The sequence below is a fragment of the Lathamus discolor genome, chromosome 4 (genome assembly GCF_037157495.1).
Source record: "Lathamus discolor isolate bLatDis1 chromosome 4, bLatDis1.hap1, whole genome shotgun sequence".
In the NCBI taxonomy this organism is placed as follows: domain Eukaryota; kingdom Metazoa; phylum Chordata; class Aves; order Psittaciformes; family Psittacidae; genus Lathamus; species Lathamus discolor.
This window is the reverse complement of record NC_088887.1, coordinates 29883545-29905563: the sequence shown is the minus strand read 5'-3', so window position 1 is coordinate 29905563 and position 22019 is coordinate 29883545. Positions and strand designations below refer to the sequence as shown.

At 42.5% G+C, this 22019-nt stretch overlaps 1 protein-coding gene across 4 annotated transcripts in view; it reads left to right on the top strand.

Moving 5' to 3' along the window:
* TIAM1 (TIAM Rac1 associated GEF 1) overlaps positions 1–22019 on the top strand; it is a 194867-nt gene that overhangs the window by 144244 nt on the left and 28604 nt on the right. For 3 of the 4 annotated variants that reach the window (XM_065676794.1, XM_065676793.1, XM_065676792.1), the window contains exons 13-16: positions 2481–2585; positions 6308–6389; positions 11426–11512; positions 14873–15097. In XM_065676794.1, coding sequence (XP_065532866.1) covers positions 2481–2585; positions 6308–6389; positions 11426–11512; positions 14873–15097 — 499 coding nt within the window. Of the gene's footprint in view, positions 1–2480; positions 2586–6307; positions 6390–11425; positions 11513–14872; positions 15098–18037; positions 18083–22019 lie in introns of all 4 variants that reach the window. The other variant, XM_065676795.1, reaches the window with a different exon arrangement.

The following is a 22019-nucleotide window of genomic DNA, read 5'->3' as shown; positions in this document are numbered from 1 at the left end:
CAGAAGACCTGTCATTGACCGCTGGGGTGGCAGATTAATCCACCCCTTACAGGAAGGCTGCTCTTGTAAGATGCTATCAGGGTTCAGCCTGCAGAGCAGGTTGCAGGCTGGTGTGAGCACACCCTGCCCCTGCCCCAGGGCAGGGGGTGCCTCTGAACTGGCAGTGATGGGGTGCCCCAGCCCTGCTAGTGGGGTCCCCTGACCCCACTGGGAGCCTGGGGGTGCTAAGCAGGGGTAGCTGAGCAGGGCTCCCAGCCCTGTCTGTGTGGCTAAGACAGCTCCTAGTCTGTGCCCTGTGGCTAGAGGCTCCAGACTGGATATATTAGTGTCCCTCTGCAACAGGTTGTGATTTTCTGCTGGCCTGGGGCAGGCTGGAAAGCATCCCTTTGGGTCTGCTCTGCAAGGGGAGGGTTTTTGGAGTCACTGTTTGAAGTGACACGAATACCTGACTGCGGCTGGGGTCTCTTTCCCAGCTCTGGGCTTCAGTTGACATGTAGATTGTCAGCATAGACCGGGCTGATCCGTGTGGCCATTGGTGCTGCATTTCATGCAGCACACACATGGGAGCTTCAGCACAGGAGATCATGAGAGGATACACCATGATGGCAGGAGGAGGCTGCCAGATTGCCTGGCTCCTTTTTCTGCTAGTATGGTTTTTCCACATACGTATTTTCCCCCACTCGCTTTGCTGTAAATGGATCAAGAATTTCATAGACTTTCAGAGAGACTTATCACAGGCCTCCCTCTAGACACGGGGTGTGGTGCAGTCCATGGATTTATGCCTCCTCTGTATGTTTTTGTTTAATTGGTGTGCAAGGCACTCTTCAGTTTGTGTCTAGGGATAGTAAACTAATGTGACCAGAAACTCATCTAGGATTCCTCTGTATAATTTCTGAATCATTAAAGCCAGCTCTGCTTCCCTTTAATTTCTGGGGTGTTTGTACATGTGCCCATGTGAAAGAGGAAACTACTGAAAACAGTGAACAACGACCAAAGCATACAAAATGCTTATCAAAAGGGAAAAAAAGGGGGAGAAGGCAAGGATCATTCAGCTCTTCTTATTCTGTCTCTTGATGGGTTTCAAATTCTTTATTTAATTAACTAGGTATTTGTCCAGATTACGGAGGTTATTCCATTTCACATACTGCATTTCAAATAAGGGTAATTTGGTCTTTGACTTGGACATATTTGAACGTAGCACTTCATGGAGTGCAGTAATATATCTGTCTCATTTTTTCCTTCTTATCCATAGCTCTTTTTTATTCACGGGCTAATCTAGCCTTTCAAAACTGTTCGCTGTTCTCTGAGTATTTGCTGAAGGGTTTGCTAGGTCAGCGTGTGATCTTTTCTGCAGGTCACTCAGTGTACATTACTCATCATCTATGCTGTGTGATCAGTCAGCTGACTGCCGGTGTATCATCCTCTTGGCTTGAACTGGATAATCAAGGCTTTAAAAAAACACAATAAATAGGCAATAATGACATTCTTGCATGAATTTTCAGATGAGCCACTGTTTTTAAGTGCCACCTAGGAAATTGTGGTAATTTGCTCAGATAAAATGAAAAAGCTAGTGTATAAAAGCATATAATAATAGAATTCCAGAACTGACAGTGAGGAGAATTTACCTCTTGTATTTGTGAATCACTTTGGGGCTTTTAACCAGCTTTAGTCAACAGTTTAGGAAGTTTTGAAAATAACTTCTGAATGACATCCTTTGTGTTTATCATAATTCTAATGTGTTTTGATTACACACTGCATTAACCTCTGCTTAAATCGAGCTTATTAATCGTGCTGAGAAAAGGTCATTAACATCTCCCAGACCAAATGCCACATCCTCAGCTAATTATAACTAATTCATTAAAATGATGTGACCTGTTTCCACTGGGATGTAATCCAGGATGCAGCTCTTGGCTTCTTTTAGCCTTACAAAGTCTGTGTATCCCAAGCTGCTTTGAATTTAGAGGACATACAGATTTTTTTTTTATTATTTTTTTATATATATATATATAAATATACATATATAAATAAACCTTGCTTGAAATTTACCACATCATACTTAGTTAATTATGATGCTAAAAAACCCAAACCCAAAAACTTTCAAGTTACATATTTCTGTTAGCAGAGCATTTATTGTCCTCCTTGCAATTTTGAATGCCCTTTGTATACAAAGGTATGTTCCGAGTCTTCTGCAGTAATAGTGTTTACTTATTTCTGCAATAGCATGGGAGGGAGTGGAACTGCCAGATAAGCAGAACCAAAGAGACTGCTTAGAGTACCAGCATTGCCCTTGACACCCTGGACAGTGGGTGAATGAACACTTATTCCTGGGAAAGAAGATGAAGTTCAGGTTAGGAGATCATGGGCCTTTTGTGAAAGACAGTGTGGGGTATTTTCATTCCTGAGTGTCAGGCTGTTCTCTAAGTATAGATGATGTGAGCCATTGCTTTTCTCTTCTAAAGCCTGTTCTCCATTTCTTGCAGACACACCAGCTGGATTACTCTGCTCACTACCTGCGTCTTAAATTCCTGATTGAAAATCAGATCCAATTTTATGTACCAAAGCCAGAAGAGGATATCTATGAACTGGTAATGCTACCAACTGAGCAAAATGAAATGACACTTGGTAGGACAGTATTAATTAGTGTTTATCTGACATTTGTAATTCACAGGGCTATGCTTTTTAACTTGCAGTTACAGTGCTTTGCAGACCATAGCAAATTGGTCTACAGTAATCTCTCCAAACATTTAATCTTGAGGAGAGAGTTGGTGTTTAGCTTACATTTGTGCATGCACGTGTCTGTCTGGAGGAGAGAGAGGAAGAATGGCCACAGGTAATATGTGAAAGTCACTGTAACATCCATTTAAGCTTAATTTCTCTCAAGGTTGCCTCTTCCTGTTGTTCACATTGTCCCTGGTGGTTTTAAAGACATACCATTGAGGCCCGAGCATTTCTTGTTCAGATCACTTTGCCTGATTTTTGAAGAGGGGGGAAGTGCACAAGAAGTTGGGTTTTTATTGTTGTTTGTTTGGGTGTTGGGTTTGGTTTTTTTGTTGTCGGTTGTTTTTTTTCCTCAATGGGAAGACAAACGTTGAGGTTAAAAAGCTCTGGAGTTAGATGTGAAAAGAGACTTTCCTAATTACTTCAGTTGGATGTTTTTATATCATTCATCTCAAAACCAGACTTCAAAGGAATTTTGAAATGAGAGATTAAAAAAAACCCCCAGCGACCAAACAGAATTAGTGTCATGCTTTAAGTCTATGATTCTACACATGCACACTGTAAAGCTTTTTAAAGTCCTTTTCATGGGTGGCTGTTTTATGTATAAAAAGTAAACATTACCGGTTATGGATACTTTTTGTTCATTTTGCAAAGAAGTTCCGGGATTTGCCATTAACACTGTCAACAAAAAAGAAAAGAGTGAGAAAGCGCTAACTGCTGGAGCACTGAGACTGGGACGTGAAATGTAGTTGGGGGAAACAGAAACTCAGAGGAGACAGATTTTAGCTTTCACTGCATGGGTGGACTTTGGTGACTTACGTTGAGAGGATGTAGGATTGACATAGTCATCAGTTACAGCTTTTCCTGAAAAAATGATATTAAACCAAAACTCCACTGTCAGTGGGACTCTGTACGTGCTTTAAGATTCTAATATAGATAGGTGCTCCAAGGTTATATCTGATGCAGTAACATTAAAACAGCACACATTTATATGTTTGTGTGTGTGTACTTGTTTCATGAGCAAATTTGAGTTACTTTGCTTAAGTATTTAATTAAATGATTCTGGTGCAATATGATAAAACGCCTCTAATTCTGTAGTTTCCTGTTCATAATATTGTCTCATGTCGATGTCACCTTGCTAGAGCTGTCTTCCATCTACTAAAATGCTTTTAGAGACATACATTACTGTAGAAAAGTGATTTCTTAGGAAGATAGTCCTTGCAGAATGTATCAGATATATTTAAATAAGAAATAGAGATTAAATATCCATATTCCATTCCTCTCCAAAATATTAATGGTGACATTTGTGTCCTGACAGTCTTTCAAAAATTCACAAGCTCAGTTTATATGCTAAAAAAGTTATGAAAGGCTCAGGGAAGAGTATTTAATATTAGGTTCTGTACCAGGGAGTTACACTTTTAAGCACCTTTTATTGTAATCAAAGTGTTGGAGTGTTTTGTCTGAAGCCTGACATGCCAGACTTTTCACTTTAGGTAGGATGGCACTTTTAGATGGAAGCAGGAAATTGAAGACCTCCCTGAAAATCTGGCAGTTAGGATGAGACTGGGGTGAAGGCACTGGGGATGCTGGAAAAGGTGTCCCTGGGACAGGGTGCTGGGACAAGACCAAAAATGGTAGAGGAAAAAAGGGCAAGGAAGAGAAAATTTTGAGGGGAAAAGCCCCCAAATCCAACAAACCCCCAATACTACTTACTACTATCCCAAAGCTGCTGTCAGAAACACTATGAGGAACCAGAGTCACACTGGAGGGGCAATGCTGCTGCTGTCAGGAAGAAATCCTGTCCTTGGTCACTCCACAGTGCATAGCAGAACCCCTGAGATAATCGCTCTGGTATCACTATCAAACATCTCCGCGCAGAGCTCAGAGCCCCACAGCAGGTTTGAAGGGAGTTTCCCCCACCTGCCCATGGTGCCCAAGAGGCTGGCAGCTTCATGGTGTTAGCCACCATATCCCAGATATGCTGCCTGCCTTTGGTGTGGGCACAGAGGGTCTATGGGGCACAGAAAGGGCTGTCAGACTGGCTGTCTGGTTTGGGCAGCTCAGCTGCAGTCTGTGTACCCCAGTTATTTGCCTCCCACTCAGCAGAGGTTCTTGCTTGAGAACAGTGCTTTGGGGTGCAGGCAAGAAGTGGCTCCTGTATTCCTGTGAGAGCTTGTCAGCTGTCCTCCTTGCTTCTGGTCCTGCACGCTCAGTTTAGACGACTGCAGGTATCAAACACAAGTTTTGTTCTGAAAATACTGGTATTTTTGCTCCTTTTTTCTTTCTTCTCTTTTTAAAACCCTTGCTAAAATCATGCTGAGATCTTTGTAAATATCATTTGAGCTTTTTTTTCAGGTTCTGGACAATACATTCCTGTATTTGAAAGCCGCATTTTAAAAATATCGCTAGCATGGCATCTTTATTTAATTTTACATTCTATTTTACTATATACAACTATTTAAATGGGTATTGAGCTGTTCTGTAATACTTAATATTTGCAGTTAAACAGATATGTAAGTGTTGATATATGCAGCAGATAAAATTGTATTTTTATAAGGAAACTGCTGATGAGTTACTCTTTTAAAGAAATACTTTAAATACTTCAGTCCAAACACTGATGTCACTTAGTTTCAAAATGTTAGTTATTGTGAATTGCTTTTTTACACATTCATACCAGCATGTAAACAAAATTAGTATTTACATGTGGGCTCATTCACCTATAGGTATGATTTTTTTCCAAGGACAAAAGGACGGTTTGTTACTTCAGTGCTAGCCTGTGATACGGAAAAACCAGCTTCAATCTTGTGATGAGCCAGGGGTTTCCAGTGTGTCAAGGCAGTCTTATGAGGAATAAGTCAGGGCTGACTCCCCAGAATGTTAGTTCAGAGTCTCTAAATATCTAACTTAGTCTAGAAAAGTGGGATTTCGCTGCTGAGGGGTCCTTCACTCCTGAAAGGCAGAGTAAATTACACTTGTGTGTGTAGGCTTCTGGGTTATTACCTAGGTGTAAATTTGTGCTGGTCTCCCAGGAAGGATGTTAATGACCATTTCAAAGACTTTTGGGGCTTTTCTCTGTACAAATAAACATAAATGTGTTACAAGTGAAATTTCATGCTAAGAAAGAGCTGCATATCACATCTGATAGTGTTCTAATAATTAAGAAATGTGTTTAAGAAAGAAAATCCCTCCTTGTGATTTTAATGCTATTGAAAAATTGAATTCCTGCAATGTATTAATCAAAATAATATAAAAGTGTTAGATGATTGTTACCCATAAAATGTGAAAACAGGAATAGGAGGTCTGTTTCTTGTGCTCTCAAAATGGTATTGACCGAGTGAAATAGATGTATCCTTGCTTTTACGATGGTGGTAGTAAAACACTGCTGCCTCCTCTTTAACTGTTCTAACATTAAAGCTTAGTGACACTACTAATACATTGCACACATGTGGAGAAAAACTGTGTGATAAATAATGATCACAGTCCATTTCTGCTGCTTGTAATTAAAAAAAAAATCTGTTCAAAATTACTACATTTGATGTTTCCTCCCACACTAACGTTTTTGTGTTTCGCTTTGTTTTTTTCTATTCAGCTGTACAAAGAAATAGAAATCTGTCAGAAAATTACACAGCACATTCAAATAGAGAAGTCTGATGCATCCTCCGACATTTATGGTGAGTTTCTCCTTGATTTGTTTTTATTTTTCTAGCAAGTCATTTCTACTGTGGGCAGGTTCTTGCTTGCTGTTCACTGATATACCTGTAAAGTCTGTTGAGCACAATAAAAAAAGCACATCTGATGCCTGTGCCACAGAAAGCTTGCCCCCCTGCCCTGAAGCAGGACAGCTTTATTTGTAGTGCACTGACACTCTTCTTCCTGGTACTTGAGCTGTAGGATGTGCATCTCTTTGATGAGAGCTGCAGTGGCAGAAAGGACAACTGTTTTCTTGTTCTTGCAGTTTCTCAAAACACCACCTACAGAGGCTGTGCAACTGAGCACTTGTGGAAAACAGCATCCCTTGCCAGTTGTCACATCCTACATGAATGCCTGCATTGTGCCATTCATGGTGGCCCTGCAGTGGGGTTTGGGAGAGGGCTGCTCTGTGGCTTGCCACTGCTAGCAAGCTAGAAGTTTCCACCTTCCACCAAGCGTGATAGCAGAGGTGCAGCCAGGAGCATTGCTGTGGGTGGGAGGCATCTCAAGGTCTGCAGATGGGCAGCTGTCCCAGGAGAGGTTGCTTGTCCCCTTTCCTCACCTGCCAGGGGCGCACAAGGTCTTGCCCCTATCTTGCCCTGATGTTCCTGAGGCCGGGGGAGCCTGGCCCCAGTGAATGCCCAGCCCTCAAGGATGCCCCATGGACTCCTGGAGCCAGAACCTGACATGCTGTACAAATCTGTGCATAAAGCACAAAGCAGAGGAAGTCCTCCCTGTGTAATTTCAGCAAAATCTCTAATCTTTATCTGTGGATGGACATATTTCTTAGCTTTCAAGTATTTCATGTTATAGACTTCCAGCCTGGTGAGTTTGCCCTTTGGTCTGGCAATTACAATTCTGTAGCATATTTTAAAGTTGTTTGTGCAGCCTACACTGCAGGAAGTCAGTCTGCATCTTTTTACTGTTTATCCAAATATTCTGTTTTAATGACTAGAATAATTCAGAATCCCCAAACTGCTTATTATACAGCTGCAGGCCATTGGAATATTGAGCTCTGCTACAAAGCAGTGGTACTGACTGGTTTGAATATTGCAGGCCTATGAAAGAAATATTAACTAGCACAGTGATGGCCCTAGCTTCAGTAATTATGCTGTGCCTGAAAACACTGTAGGAGGTAGGGGTATGATGGCATTTCCTTCTCTTTCTCTTGTATTTTTTTTTTTAAGTAATAGATAGGAAAGACCATGAAATGCACTGTCATGTCCTGTGAAACAAGATCATCTGTATGAGACATCTGTTCAGTGGCCTTGACCCTGGAGGGAGTAAATGCTAAATGCACCCCAAAAAAGCTGGCTTTCCTCTCATTGATAAAAAAAGGCAAAACTTACTTTGACTCTGAATGGCAGCAGAATTTCTATAGTATCATAGAAATGATACTATGGGTTTATACAGTGCCAAGTGTGTGCTGAAATACACGTGTGTGAAGGAGCAGAGGTAAAGTGTTCATCCTGTCTTGGTGCTAAGGAAGGCTAGGGTTTCTCCTGAGACCCTTTTCCATCCTGTATGTTAGGTTCACTTGAGTTATTAGTTCTTTTAATCTCTTTACAGATTTAGTATTGCCAATATGTACTTTTACAATCCAGAGAGAAAGTGACAGCACATTCACAAGCTATGGTAATACAAAGATCAGAGCTTTAAAATTTCAGCATAGGTTATTTTTAACAGGGTTCCTTAAGGGTTCTTGCTACTGGTTTTGTTTTGAAAAGGACCTAAATCAATAATGTGACCACACAGTCTCCAAGCATCTAAGCACCTGCATAAGTCTTTGCGTGAGCAGGGCTGCCTTTGAGATTGGTTCATTGGTTGGGCAGTGCTTGGGTCTCAGCCCCTCACAAGCACTTCAGCAAGTGCTAGGAAGAAGTCAGGACCTGGTACTGCAGCAGATGTCTCAGGCACTAAGGGATGTTTTGTTCTGATGATTATTTGGGATTTTTTTTGTTCAAGCCTTCTCATACTTCTTGTATTTAAAAACATATCCAAATTCCCAGAACTAGAAAAGTCTTAATTTTGAAAATGGATGAGATTTTGAAAATTATTAGCAGCATTACCTGTTGCTGTTGCTAGTATTCCAGCTATAGCAATAATAAAACTTGTAAGTCACCTTGAATTTTCAAGGTACATTACAAGCAGCTATTAGTTAATCCCAACAATGTAGACTTTGTGCTGTTATCTTCACTTAACAGACAGTATCAAAGATAGGGAGGTGAAATGATTTTACTGAAGGTACAATTAAGACAGGCCAGTTCAGCTCACTAGCCTGACAGAAAGACAACAGATGAGAATCTGCTGGCTTTGCAAGCTGTTTTGGGCCAGCTAAGAGATCTTGGTGCTAGGGACAGGTAGAGCTGCTCCTTCAGGCATTAGCAGGCCTTTGGAGCAGCTTTGCTATCATGCCTGAGTGCACCATGAGTGCAAGTTACCTAAAGAGGATGGAGCAGAGTGTTTCAGGGAAAGCTCATCTGGGAACATTTCCTAGTGTTTCTATTCCCACCAGTATGCCCATGGTAAGAGGCACTCCTGGAGTGTCTGGCCAGTGTGTTGGACCTTGCCAGCATTAGATGTGTCACTGTGATGCTGTTGCTAATTCCTGGGCACATACAGTCTTGCCTTTTTCGTTGGTAGCAGCCTCTTTACAAAGATTGTGTGGGCAGAAATCGGGACACACCAATTTCCAGCTCCTGTATGTACTGGGAGGTTGCTGGCATTTTTGTTAGCAAATGTCTATCGCAGGAGGCTGAGGTAATTTTCTGGAGGCAGATTTGTTCATGTATTGTGCTGGTTCAGTGAGGCCACGTGCACTCATAGGTGCAAACTTTTGTTCTCCTGTCATCAAAACTTTGCAATGAAGCAGAGGCTCTGTCTGGGTCACCACCCATCTCTTCACACCTGTGTTTCGGAGTCCATGCAGTTTGATGATAATCTTTTTGGCAGTGATGCCAGCTTATGCAATTGCTGTCACTTCCACCCACTCCTGCCCTTCCTCTCATGCAGTGCTTGTACACGTGTTTGTGTGGAGCACCTGTGGAATTCAGCCAGATGGAAAGTGAACATTCACACTATACATTTGTATATATAAACTAAATACATATATATACATGCACAGCTGAGTGAAGTATTTCTCATCTGGATGAGTTCCCTGCTCTGCTTTAATGCATAGCAGTGAAAGCACTGGCAATGGCATTGCAGTGGGATAGGCATCCTGCTTCAAATTGTTTATGAGATCCAGCCACTATCACAACTGTGGAAATAAACCAGTTTATCCATGCTTGGGGTATGGTCATATACTCTGTCTGTGGAGGGGTTAAATGTATTTGTGAGATGACCATTTCAAGGCTGCTGTCAGCTGCCCATATCTCATCTCTTAAAGCTGATGACGACATGTGTAATTGCTCCTTACACCCATTCTGCCAGTAATTACTGCTCAGGATTTATGTTTTCTTTTTTTGACTGAAAAGTGAATTAAAGAGCAGCTACACATGCTCTTAGCTCTGACAGACTGGAGGAGGCAGAGGCCTTCTCATGGAGGAGAATGGGAGCCTGGGTCTGCTAAGTTGTGCTAATCTCTCCAGTTAGCCACAGTGAAAACTTGAGATTCAATTCAACCTTATTTTAACTGTATTGTAATTGGCTGCAAAACAGCATTTCAGTTGCAAAAAGGGTCATGGTATTAGTAACAACTTTTGCTGACTCAAACTGTAGTCCCAGGCATGTTCCACTGTGCTTCTGGTTAAGGGTTTTCCAGGTAGGCTTTGTGGTGATGACAACCAATCACTACTACATTTTACAACTGCTCTTGTGTGTAGTCAAGAGCTTTTCTCTCTGCCAAAGTTGGTGTGTTGAGTGAGCTTCACAAATTCCATTTTATTCAGGCTGAGGAGCTCACATAGAGATTCCAAGTAGCTCAGTAAGTCATGAAGGACCATATGCTCCTCGCTTCTCGGCTGCCACATTCTTCCTCCTCCTTTCTTTTTCTTCTTTTTTTTTTTTTCTTTTTTTAAATGATGGATGAAAAAATAACTTCTCCTCTATAAGCATCAACCTGAAGGGAGTCCTAAAGTCAGAACAGGCTCTCAGCACATCTGCACCTCTTGGCTGGTGGCTGAATCCATGTCAAACAAGCATCTCCCCCCAGACGTTTGTAAATGTTTTTCTAGCTGGAAAAAGAGAGAGCAAATGGTTGCCTAGACCCACTTAGGGAGTAATGAAGTTTCAGAAAGGCAAATGTTCTGTTTTAGATAACTCTCAACATAAATAAACAAACCACATTGTATTTCCTTTACCACTGTTATCTTACACCGTGTCAAACACAAATGGCAAGAAAATCACCAAAACCAAATGTAACAGTACCATTCACACCATTTGAATTAAGGCTGCGTCAGTACTTCCATTATAAGGCTATTCTGTGGGTCTCTAACATAGCTACAAAATGTGTGCTGAGCTGAGACTTGGCAAATAACAGGTTGTGCCAGGAACAGCTAAGAAAAGAAAGGGAAAAAGGGAAAGTGTCATTTTTACAAACTTGTCCAGTCCAGTAATTTGCAAAAGTAAAAGTTGTCATTCTGCTTTAGCAGGAGCTGTTATGCCTTGTCTGAGTTCAGGATGTCATGTCAGCCATAGCTCTTCACTTCCTGGCTTTTGTTGGTTTGGGTCAAAAACCACACTCTGTGCAGCTTTTGTCTGCGAACAGCAAAACTTTTTGAAGTGACCTTTTGTGGCAAGAAAAGTTGAAGTCTGTTCCAATGTTTTGCAGCTGTGATATCCTCAACTAAAGCTGTAGATGACTTATATATAAACTAAGAAATTCAGTTCATGTTTTTGTTAAAGCCACTTTCATTTTGTAAGTTTACCTTTGTAAAGGTTCAAGGGAAAGGAGAAGGGAGTAATTCCTAACTGCTCAGGGCGGGGACAGCACAGCTTTACCTGTAGTGTGTGCAGTTGTTAGGACACACTGGAAGTGATTGGCTTTTTCTAACCATTTTGCTGGGTATCTCCTTAGGTTTCTCTCTGTCCTCTGTGGAAGAAGAAGGGATTCGTCGGCTGTATGTGAACAGTGTCAAAGAGACAGGCTTAGCTTTCAAGAAAGGTAAAATACTTTATAAGTGGTTTTGTTACTGTTTGTTTAGTTCTGGTATAGACTATGAGCTTGTTGAGATAGGAGCTTTACAAACACACTAAACCAGGGTGCCAGTCCAAAAGGAACCAGGGTCTTTTGGGAACAACCTTAGGTACCAAATACATGGCTGTTCTGCTCTTTGGATCAGCTGTGCTATATAGTTAACCTCCTAATTTTGAATTGCTATGTATGTAGCAAGGTCAGCATGTCCCTTGCAGCTAGACAGGGGAGAAGGGGCCCTCTCAAGACAGTCACTGGGTACAGTGGAGGTCATCATAGTGTTCTCTCTGACTGGGATTACTGCCTCTAGTTTTGCTTCCAGCCTTTGCAGGAAGCATGACAGCACTTGGACCAGAAACTGGCAGAGATAACTAGGCTGCCGAGCTCGTCCCAAGGCAGAACGGGATATGGTTTAACTGCAGCTTACCCAAGCTGAGGTCAACCCTGACACTGCTGTGCCCTTACTGCTTTTACCATTCATTGCCCTCTCCGATGTGGCAGCACTGCCGCTTGTGCAGTCATGGGATGTGCTGGTCAAGAGAGCTGGACAGCTGAAACCTATCTGGATTTTGAAGTATAACATGGGGAGTGTGAAGTGTGAGAAGACTCTCATCTCTTCATAACCTTTATAACCAATGTACACAGAGTCCTCAGAAACACCTTCAGAGTTTTCTTGGCTAGTGGCTATGTGTCTTGCAGCATTTACTCAACAGTTAGCTGTTGCTGAAAGGAATGGGGGCTGGTATCCCCCAGACTGCTTGAGCCCTTTGTCTTGTGCTGATTTCGGCACTCTGCTGAGCCAGTTCAGCTCACTGTCCTGATAGAAAACTGCCATGGCAGAAATACGTGGCTGGTTTTCCGACCCACTAGCAAATGGAGTTTGGGTTGCAGTGAAATGAGTGGCAGAAGTGGCACAGTGGAGGGACAGACTGCACAGCTAGAAACTGGGAAGAAAGAAGCAGGGGCAGGGGACGGAGAAATGGTTCTGGCTGCAGGGAGCCCGGGTTTTTGCACAGCTGTAGTCTCTAACCCTAACTTAGTAAAACCATGTGGGTGGTTCTGGAGGCTGCTGTGTATTTCTGTTAAGCCTGAAAAGACCATCTTTCTCTTTCCTGGCCCTCCTCACCTACTTCAGCCCCATATGATTCCCTGGCTGACAGAACAGATGTTCTGCAAAAAGCCATGAATGGGCGCTGGGGAGACAGCTTTCTGTCAGCCTGACATAAGGAAATAAAACCCTGTGTGTTTCTGTGGGGAGCAGAGAGAATGAGATGGTAAAGCTAAGGGGGTTTCAGCAGGGTTTCCTTGTTATGCTTTTAGTCAATGTTTGAGCAACAGTTTAAATGAATACATGAACACAGACTGCCTCCTGTAGGGCTGAAATGCTAAAACATGCTTTCAGTGATACGTTACTCTTCATAACTAATATGAAAAGCCACTTCTATCTGAACAGTACTTGGAAGAATATTGTGACAAGATAGCCAGAGTTAGCAAAAAGCAGGAAGGAAAATTCTCTTCCTCCTATTACTTACATGCATGTTTGCTTTTGACTGCATGTCCTATTGTAAGTCTAATCAGATGAGTTATAGTATTTAATGCTCAATTTTTTGTCCAATTAGAAAACTTTGATTTTATTTTCTCCTAATATTTTTCATTATTTGTCTTTTTATTTTTTCTGTTGGTCTGCATTAGCTAGACCATTGTCGGAATTTGAGGGGCTTGATTGAGCAAGATGATAGACACAATGCTTTATCCCAAATGATTCAAAATGAGGATTACAAAGAGTAAATGAAGCCCCAGATACGATGTTTATGGTTGCAGGCATATTAATGTACTACTATTATGACATGGCATCACTAAGTAGAATAAATGAAATAATGTGAAATGCTTGACTTGCCTTGTTTTGTCCTTGTTTCAAATATGATTTTACAGTCCATTTACTTTGTAGTTATTCTATGTAGTTCATATTATTCTCTCTGGAACAGCATGCCACACTACAGTTTATGGGCACAATTACATGCATTTAGAAAGATCTCAATTTACCTAAAGAAGAGTGAGACTATTAAGCCTGCTCTCTTCCACAGTTCTTTCTAGAATCATAGAATGGTTTGGGTTGGAAGGGACCTTAAAGACCATCTAGTTCCAGCCCCTCCTCTATGGGTAGGGACCCCTTCCACTAGACCAGGTTGCTCAAAGCCCTGTCCAACCTAAGGATAGATAATCTGTTTCCTGGAGGATACAGCTGAGCTCTGTTTGTAGCTCAGACCCATAAAGTCAGGCCTTTCATCCAGGCTTTAAAGATGGCAAGACTCATCCTTCGCATGATTGCCCAGCCAGAGGGCTGCATGGCATAAGGACAGGTCACCCACACAGATCAGCTCTTTCAATCCTGTAAATTCCAGCCTTCATCTCTGTAAATGCCAGGACAGTGACTGTGATGCCATTCCTGTTAGTGGGTTGCTGACCACTGCAGAGTATGTTCCCACTGGAGGTGCCACAGGAGGTGCTCCTGGGGGTATGCATGTCAGGGACTACCAGCATCACCGTCAAGTGGAGACAAGAGCTGCAGCAGCAACTCTAGTGATTGTGGCTGTCGGCACCGATGTGCCCTGTCACACTGCTGCTTGCCTATCCCTAAAGCTTATTTGGCATAAACCCTGGCCCAGCTTGCTGTTGTTAGTTGGAGAGCAAGCCCAGCTGCCTGAGGGGAAGGTCAGGTTTCCCGTGGTACCTCAGAGGGCTGCATGTCACCTCTTAGCACAGCGGTGTTGCCCCTGAAGCAAGTGGGAGTCAGCTGTTTCCTCTGCAGATCCCCTTTTCCCTTGAGCACTGGCGCTATAAATAACTCCTGAAATCACATTGCAAAAAATACAACGACTAACTTACCAAGCTCTAAAATACGCCTTTTGAAGATCTGTGTGCTAGGACATGATTCAGGCAGGGCCAGAGAGGAGGCTATCTGCCATCCTACACCATACACCCTGGCTGAGCTACTCCATCCTTTCCCTGTCCTGTGTGCATCATCTTAAGGAGCCTTACTCTGTCCTTCAGTATATATTTATATATTGAAACGAAAACGGGGATATCTTGCTGCTGGCATGTTGTGAGGGATTTCCTGGGCACCAAGCTATTGGTACTAGAGTATCAGCCTGACAACAGATCTCGCAAAAGTCTATCAAATTTCCATATCATTTGTAGTCATTAATGTTTACTTTACTGCTAGACATGACACTGTCTGGTACTTCATAAATGCCTGGCTGAGCTCCTTGGTATCTGCAGGTAAGAGAAACCTTATTGTGCAAGTCTTACCTATTCCTTTCTGTGTTGCAGGCCTGAAAGCTGGCGATGAAATTGTGGAGATTAACAAGAAAGCTGCTGAGGATCTGGACTCAGCTTTGCTGAAAGATGCCCTTGTTCAGACTTCACTGTGTCTTACCGTGCGCACCTACCCTGAGATAGAAGAGGGGCAGAAACTAATGCAGTCACCACCACGTCGCTTGGAAAACCCATCTGACTTGAGTGACAGCACACTGGCATTTGCTGGGAGCAACCAAGGTATTGGGTTCAATGTACCAGGAGGAGGATACACGTTTACAATGTGCTGGTGTAATCCCATTGATCCCTGTGTATAACTTCCGTGGTATAAGTGAGCAGGATTACAGTCTGAATGCACAGGGCAGATAATACATGGAAGCTATGGAAGGTGGAAGGTGTAATCTGCGATAGCAGTGAAGGATGACTGCATACACGGTTAGGCTGTGAAATGTGTGTCATCACCAAATGAATGTCACATCATCTAGTTGTGCCTACAGCAAGTTGTGGAACTAGTTGCTTACTTCTGGACTGCTCAGGAGGTGCCTTTACCTCTGGATTTGCCCACAGGATATATGTATGGCAGGGAAGGAGGAGGGAATAAGCCATCATCCTCTCTGGAATTAGCCAGGAGCACAGGCTACTTTTGTGTTTGCTGACATGCATAAATAACTCACAAGGACAGTACAAAACACCTAAAGGTAGGGACTGACATTACAGCCAAAGGACCTAACTGGTCCCACGGCACACTCTAGTGGCAAGGGGCATTCCTGCCCACTATGCTGCCCTGTTCAGAGAACTGAGCTGGCAGAAAATTAATCCTTAGCAAACAGGAATTGTTTCCCACTAGTTTAGCTTCCTAAACCAGCTGAGGACAAGCACCTGTGCTGGGATAAGAGAAATGGCTGAAGAAGAGCAGGATGCCACCTTGGTGGTTGCTAGTCATTGCCTCTGTAAGATAGGAAAGGTTCTGTACCATGTCTCCTCTTACTTGCCTGCTTACTCAGGTCCTACTTGTCAGCTTCTAAATGCCGCCCTGTACTTGAAAACAGAAGAGGATACTGGACATACCTGCTTGCCTTTTTTTTTCTTTTTTTAATAATTTAAAATGCAAGAAAAAATAATGGAATGGCCAAAAAGAAATAGTTTCTAGATAATCAGAAGTATTCTGAGCTAAGGTAAATTTTGACTGTCAGTCAAAAGTAAATGACATTTGAATATGTCAAAATACTTTATTTTCTCCCCAGAGTAAAGGTTTCAGAAATGTCAAAATAATTGTTTTGGCAACTATGAGATGGTTTTGTTTTGGGCATTTGGAATAAAAAGCTGGAGTAGGTGCAGGGCTGTTAATCCATTTCACTGGTGTTAAAGTCAGCCTTCTCCCAAGCTATGTCTCTCTGCTGCAGTCACTCAGTGTAGGGGCTTCTGGGATGAGACCAGGTGCAAACTGGAGCTAACCCAGGAGCAGCGTGCTCAGCATGATGCTCAGCATGATGCTGAGCTGGAGCAAATGAACCACAGTGAAAGACAGTTTGCTTGGGCTCAGGACCAAGCTGACTCATGTCTGCCTGCAGAGGGTCAGGGAGGTACAGCCTGCCTTTCAACATATCTGGATGCTGCTCTCATTTTGCTTAAAATGTTTACTGAAAGTGATGTAGCAAAATGCCATTGTTCATGTGATGGGAACATGCAGTAAGGAAAGGGAAAGCTGGACTCCTAGCCTGACTTTGGGGAGTGTGATATTCATAATAAGTGGAATAGTGTAAACAAGAAAGCTTAAAACCAGCTTACTGCAAATACCTCTGTGGGGGCTGATAAAGAAACCTCATGTAAGATGTGGGATAAACTCCCAAAGGCAGTTAAAATGAAACATTTTCAGAAGCACTTTTCCGCCTTTTAATTTTCATTGAACTTTTCCTAGTTAGGCTTTTGTGCTGAAAAGTCAAGCTCATCTTGTACATTTTTATAGCTGGCCACAAGATGCCCCCATTTCCTATATAACACCAGCTCTTCCTGGATCCATCCTTTTGTCCTTGCCTGTGCTTGTTTGCTGAAACCCTGAGTGGTGAGTCCTTGTACTCTAACTTCTCACTGAAGTGCATGTCACCCAGTGCCCTGGGTGCAAAGAATTGGGAACTGGGACTTTTGTATTAGGCAACATAGGAATCTCTAAGGCAGAGCAGTCATATTTTGTAACAAAGGGTCTCAACAGCTGGTCTCAACAAGCAGTTTTTCTGCCACTGTCAGTTCTCTGCATCAGCATTTTCAGGGTCTTCAAGGGGTCCTTTTCCTTGCTGAGGGTGAGATAGTGCACAGTTTGCAACGTCTGAAGAGCCTAGCATTTGCCTTTTAACAGTGTCCAATAATAAACCTGTGTGCCCCATGTGAAATAAAGACATAGGATGTGCCTGATGGATATATCATGGCAAAATCAGACCTCCTGCCTCTGCTGCTTTGTAGACACAACTTTCTTTGTGCTGCTCTCAACTCAAGTCATGTCTAGCCTCCTTTGTTAGCTTCTCCAGAGCCGAGTTTTTGTGCTTATCACAGTGGTGTGGAACGGCTGCTTGTTCTTCCATGTGCTGCAGAGAGCACGTGAACTGTGTGGTGGGCCAGAGTGCTTCCTTCTTAAATAAAGAAAGAAAATCCCTAGGACTTAGATCCCCAGGACTGGGACTAAGCTTTGGGGCTACCTTTTCCCTTCAGATTTCTCTCAGTACAGCTTCCCTGTGGTGGGCTGTAGTCGCCTCCTTCACTCTCTCAGGTGACAGGCAGCACAGAAGCTAGAACTCTCTTGACATTTACTTTCCTTCAAACCTTAGCAAATGTTGAGGTGGGAATCGCCTTCATTCCTCCTCAAAGGGGAAGGAATACTTCTTTAGCCAACAGAAGCAACACAATAGCTCATCAGCAGATGTGCAGATGTCTGTGAGCTTCTGAAAGTGCCTGTAGTTGCTATATGAAATATACCTCTGAAGAATGACGTTAAGATGCTATTTAAAGCTAAACAATGCTGATGTTTGGGATGACTTAGCCTGGGGCGGAGTGAAAACAAGGATATGCACTCATATGTGCATTTGGGAGGCAGGTGTTTTGAACTTCCCCATCAATTTCTCTCTGCTTAGGTGTTTTACTGAACAGTGTTTTACTGAACCCTTTTTTCTGGCCCTGTGCTTTTTTCAGGGATTTGTTACCTAAATTGGGATGCACATGGAATTTTGAAAAAAGGTATGTGCTCTTATTTGGGACATTGTGACTATATCTTAGATTTTTGATTTGAGCTCTACAGCTTCTTGTAGAGAGCAGTCAAGTATGAAATACCCACTGACCCATTTATTTGTGTCCTTGTTGATTACTGGCAGTTTGGCTGGCTAGGCAAATCAGCTCAGTGATTCCTGTTGTATGCTTTATTTATAGCACGCAGCGTTTTTCCTTGGTCCTGAAGTAGCATGGCCCTCCTTTCAGCATAATGAAGCATTGCTGGGTCAGAATGCCAGCAGGTATAAATCACCTGTGGGCACATCCATTCTCCATAAATTCAGGGTCTGTTTGACTGATCATGCTGATGCCCTATCATTATCTTCTTCACTAGCAATTCACCATTGGCTGTGAAGGCAGCAAAGGGTAGGTTTTTTGTGCGAGGAACTCATATTCTGTGTTTTCAACAGAAAGATGTTGTGTTACATTTTTCTTAAGGAAGCATTTTTTTATGCCTTATTACTCAGTGGGAGGTTTTCCAGGAGCAAAGAGGGGCTGTGTTTCTGTGGGGCGACCTCCCTGAAGTGACTGCCAGTGCCCCCATTAAGCACAATGTCTCTTACAGCTGTTTCATTATCTGGAAGTACCTGATATATACTGAGGTAGGGGCTAGAGCTGCAAATCAGGTCTGTGGCAGTAGTTACTTCATTGTATTTATTTAAAAGGTTATTCTTGAAATGACCTTGGATTTTATATCTCTAATTGATGTGAAAAAATATCATCTTGGGTATGATACATACTTTCCCTTAGGAATTCATGCTACATCAAGCTCGCAGAGCCGTAAGTTTTGTTTCTTTCATCTATTATTATTTTCCTGGCTTTCAGTCTTCTCTCCTGCTAACACAGTCTGCATAAATCTGGTTGAGGACTAGCTCTCATTCTGTCTAGAGCCTTGCAGCATGTTTTCCTTATTGCCTAGAAGGATCAGTGAGAGCTGTCTCCTGTCCCCATAAGGAGTGTTTATTCTCCCCATTCTGCTCCGCTCAGTCCAGGGAATGAAAGGCTGAAAGCTGGAAACACAGTGTTACATGGCTCAAAAATCATAAAGAAGTTGCTTTGTTATCAGAAGGGAATTTGGGAATGGAAGTACTATCCGTATTTGTTTGTGGTTTCCCCACAATTCACTACCTTTTTTTACTCTGGGGTAGAGTTTCTGAGGTTCAGGCTTTGCATGCTCCTGTAGTTTGTAGACCTCTAGTGCGAGAGCTAACTCTTCAGGGATAACTGCGAGCCATATAAATCACTGTGAAGAATGTATAAAAAATGTATAAACAGAAAGTATGCCCCTATTTTGAATGGCTGTATTAACCTCCCAGATATGAAGCAGTTAGGTATTTTTGAGGAGTCTATTCAGAAAGCAGGAGAACCGGAGGCTGAAGTCTCAAGACTGTGGTATAAAATGGAAACAAACTTTCATTGTACTATAAGAATGGCCACTATTTTTCATTCTATCGTCATCCTGTCACAGGTCCCCTAAGGCTAAGTAATTTGGATTTCAGAAGAAGCTGAGACTTACTGTAACCTTAATTTCTTTAGGGTTATTTTCCTGAGGTAGATGACTAATTTCATGCCTTTTGTAGCATGTTAGAAGATATTGTTATCATTCAGTGCTTGATTTAACAATTCCAGGGGCATATACTCCAGCAGCAATCTAGGGATCTTACATATAATTAGAGACATGCAGAACTGTTGTTCACAAAATCTATTTCTAAGAGCTTTAAAGACAAAGTTCAAGGATGTTGCTTCAATCAGAATTGTGTTCAGAGCTCTCATTAGGTTAGATATAAGGAAGATTAGGTTAGATACAAGGAAGAAATTCTTTACTGTGAGGGTGGTGAGGCGCTGGCACATGTTGCCCAAAGAAGTGGTAAATGTTCCATCCCTGGCAATGTTCAAGTCCAGGCTGGACAGAGCCTTAGGCAACATGGTCTAGTGTGAGGCGAACCTGCCCATGGCAGGGAGGTTGAAACTAGATGATCTTAAGGTCCTTTCCAACCCAAGCCATTCCACGATTCTATAATTCCTGGCTTTTCCAAAGAGTGGCAGATCTGTTATTGAAATAAAGTTGGTGAAATAAGCAAGGGGGCTATTAAGACTCCAGTTTTTGCATTGTGGCTTTAGGTTTCCGACCCTTTGTATGTTAGCTGCTCATCTTCATATTCTTGCTGTGTTGCTGCTCCCCCTGCCGGCTTCACAAACCCAAGCCTGCAGCACAGTACTTGCAGACGGAAAGCCTGTTCTTTCTGATCACAATGTCCCTGGTTTCCAAGGTCCCTGAGCACATGCTTCATTTATACATCTATGAAAACTCATATTTATTCCAAAGGGGCTACTCAAGCATATTACAAGTGTCTGATTAGGCTGTCGACCTGGGCAGGATGAAAAATGACTGCAGGAACAGCTGGTACAGGGAAAGTGTCATTGAATCTGCATTTTTCCCTAGATTTTTCTACATTTGTGCAATTTATTACCTAGCTGAAATAGAAAGAGAAGCAATAGAGTTCTCTCAAAAGGAGAAGAGATTTACAGGGTTTGTTCTGTGCTGCTCTACGAAAGGCAGAGTTTCTCAGTTTGTTCCTTTACTGTTCTTTGATAACTTGCTTGACTGAAACTGTGATAGTTGTAGCTCAGTTCTACAGGTCCTCGGAGAACTTATCAACTCTGTGGGACTTCCCACTGGGACAGAATACCCTCGTGTAAAAGCGATGTTTGCTTCTCTCATGTTTTAGTGTTTCAAAGCTAACCAGAATTCTTCTAAAAAAAGAAAAAATGCATACTTACCTTTTTATTGTGGATTTATAGGCAAAATTTTGTCTCAAATAAAAATTTAATCTGAGAGACAGTTTCTTAGCAGTATCTGTTAAAATTGTCCTGTTTAATGGCAGAGTCTCTTCTGAAAGGTACATCATGGGGTTGCTCCCCAGCAGCATTTAGAAATGACACTTTCTGTTTAAGGAAGTTGCTGCTGAACTGCCCAAGTAAGTGATACTCTTTTCTTTTAAGACTATAGTCAAACATGAGCTCCTGACAGCACTCGACCACTAAAACCTTTGCACACTTCTTGAGGGAGCACAGACACCCCAGTGTCTTGGTTGGGATTCAGCTGGGGTAGTCACCTTCTGCTGGTGCATATTTCTGCTGTGGTTTCAGCTCAGATGGGGGTCACTCCTTATTTTCCACTGAAATTGGTTAAGCAATCGCTATATTTGACTTCCAGTATTGCTGACTTTCACTGGTGAAAGAAGTACAGAAAAGCACGATGCACCTTTTGCAGGGAGTAAGCGGTGGCAGGAGGGCAGGAAAGGACACTGGGCTGAACTCCTCAGTCCTTGACACTTGCTGGCTGGCTGCAGGAGTCACAAAACTCTGCCTCAGTCACACAGCAAGGTGTTGTGTGGTGCGCCAAGATGCGTAAACTAACCTGCTTAGGATGTTGAGGCACCTTGAAGTTACAAACCAAAGCTTTCAACCACTGAAGCCTGTAGTAGCTTCTGGCCCATAGTGTATAACATGCTGGCAGATGGGTGATCTTGCCAGCACTTCCCTGATGCTGTCACTGAGAGGACAGAATTTAGTATTGCCCATTCCACATACCAGGGGATAAGGCATCGAAGCAGGGTTCTCTGATTTGTATGCTGCTTTTTGTGTTAGTAGGATGCACACTTCTGAGCTTTGCACCGCAGCTGACAGGCCTTGGCTAGGAATATTTATTTCCACTGCATTAAAGAAAAAAAAGAATCTGGCACCCAGAAGCAGGCTTTAAAAGCACCACCAGATATTGCTGAAGTCTCGTTAAAATCTTGAGCGACAGCAACTCTGCAAATTGAAAGCAGCAGCTGTGGAAAATTTTAGCCAAGTGTTGGCACAGTGCTTAAGCTTTACGTGATTCTCCAGGCCTTTAAGACCC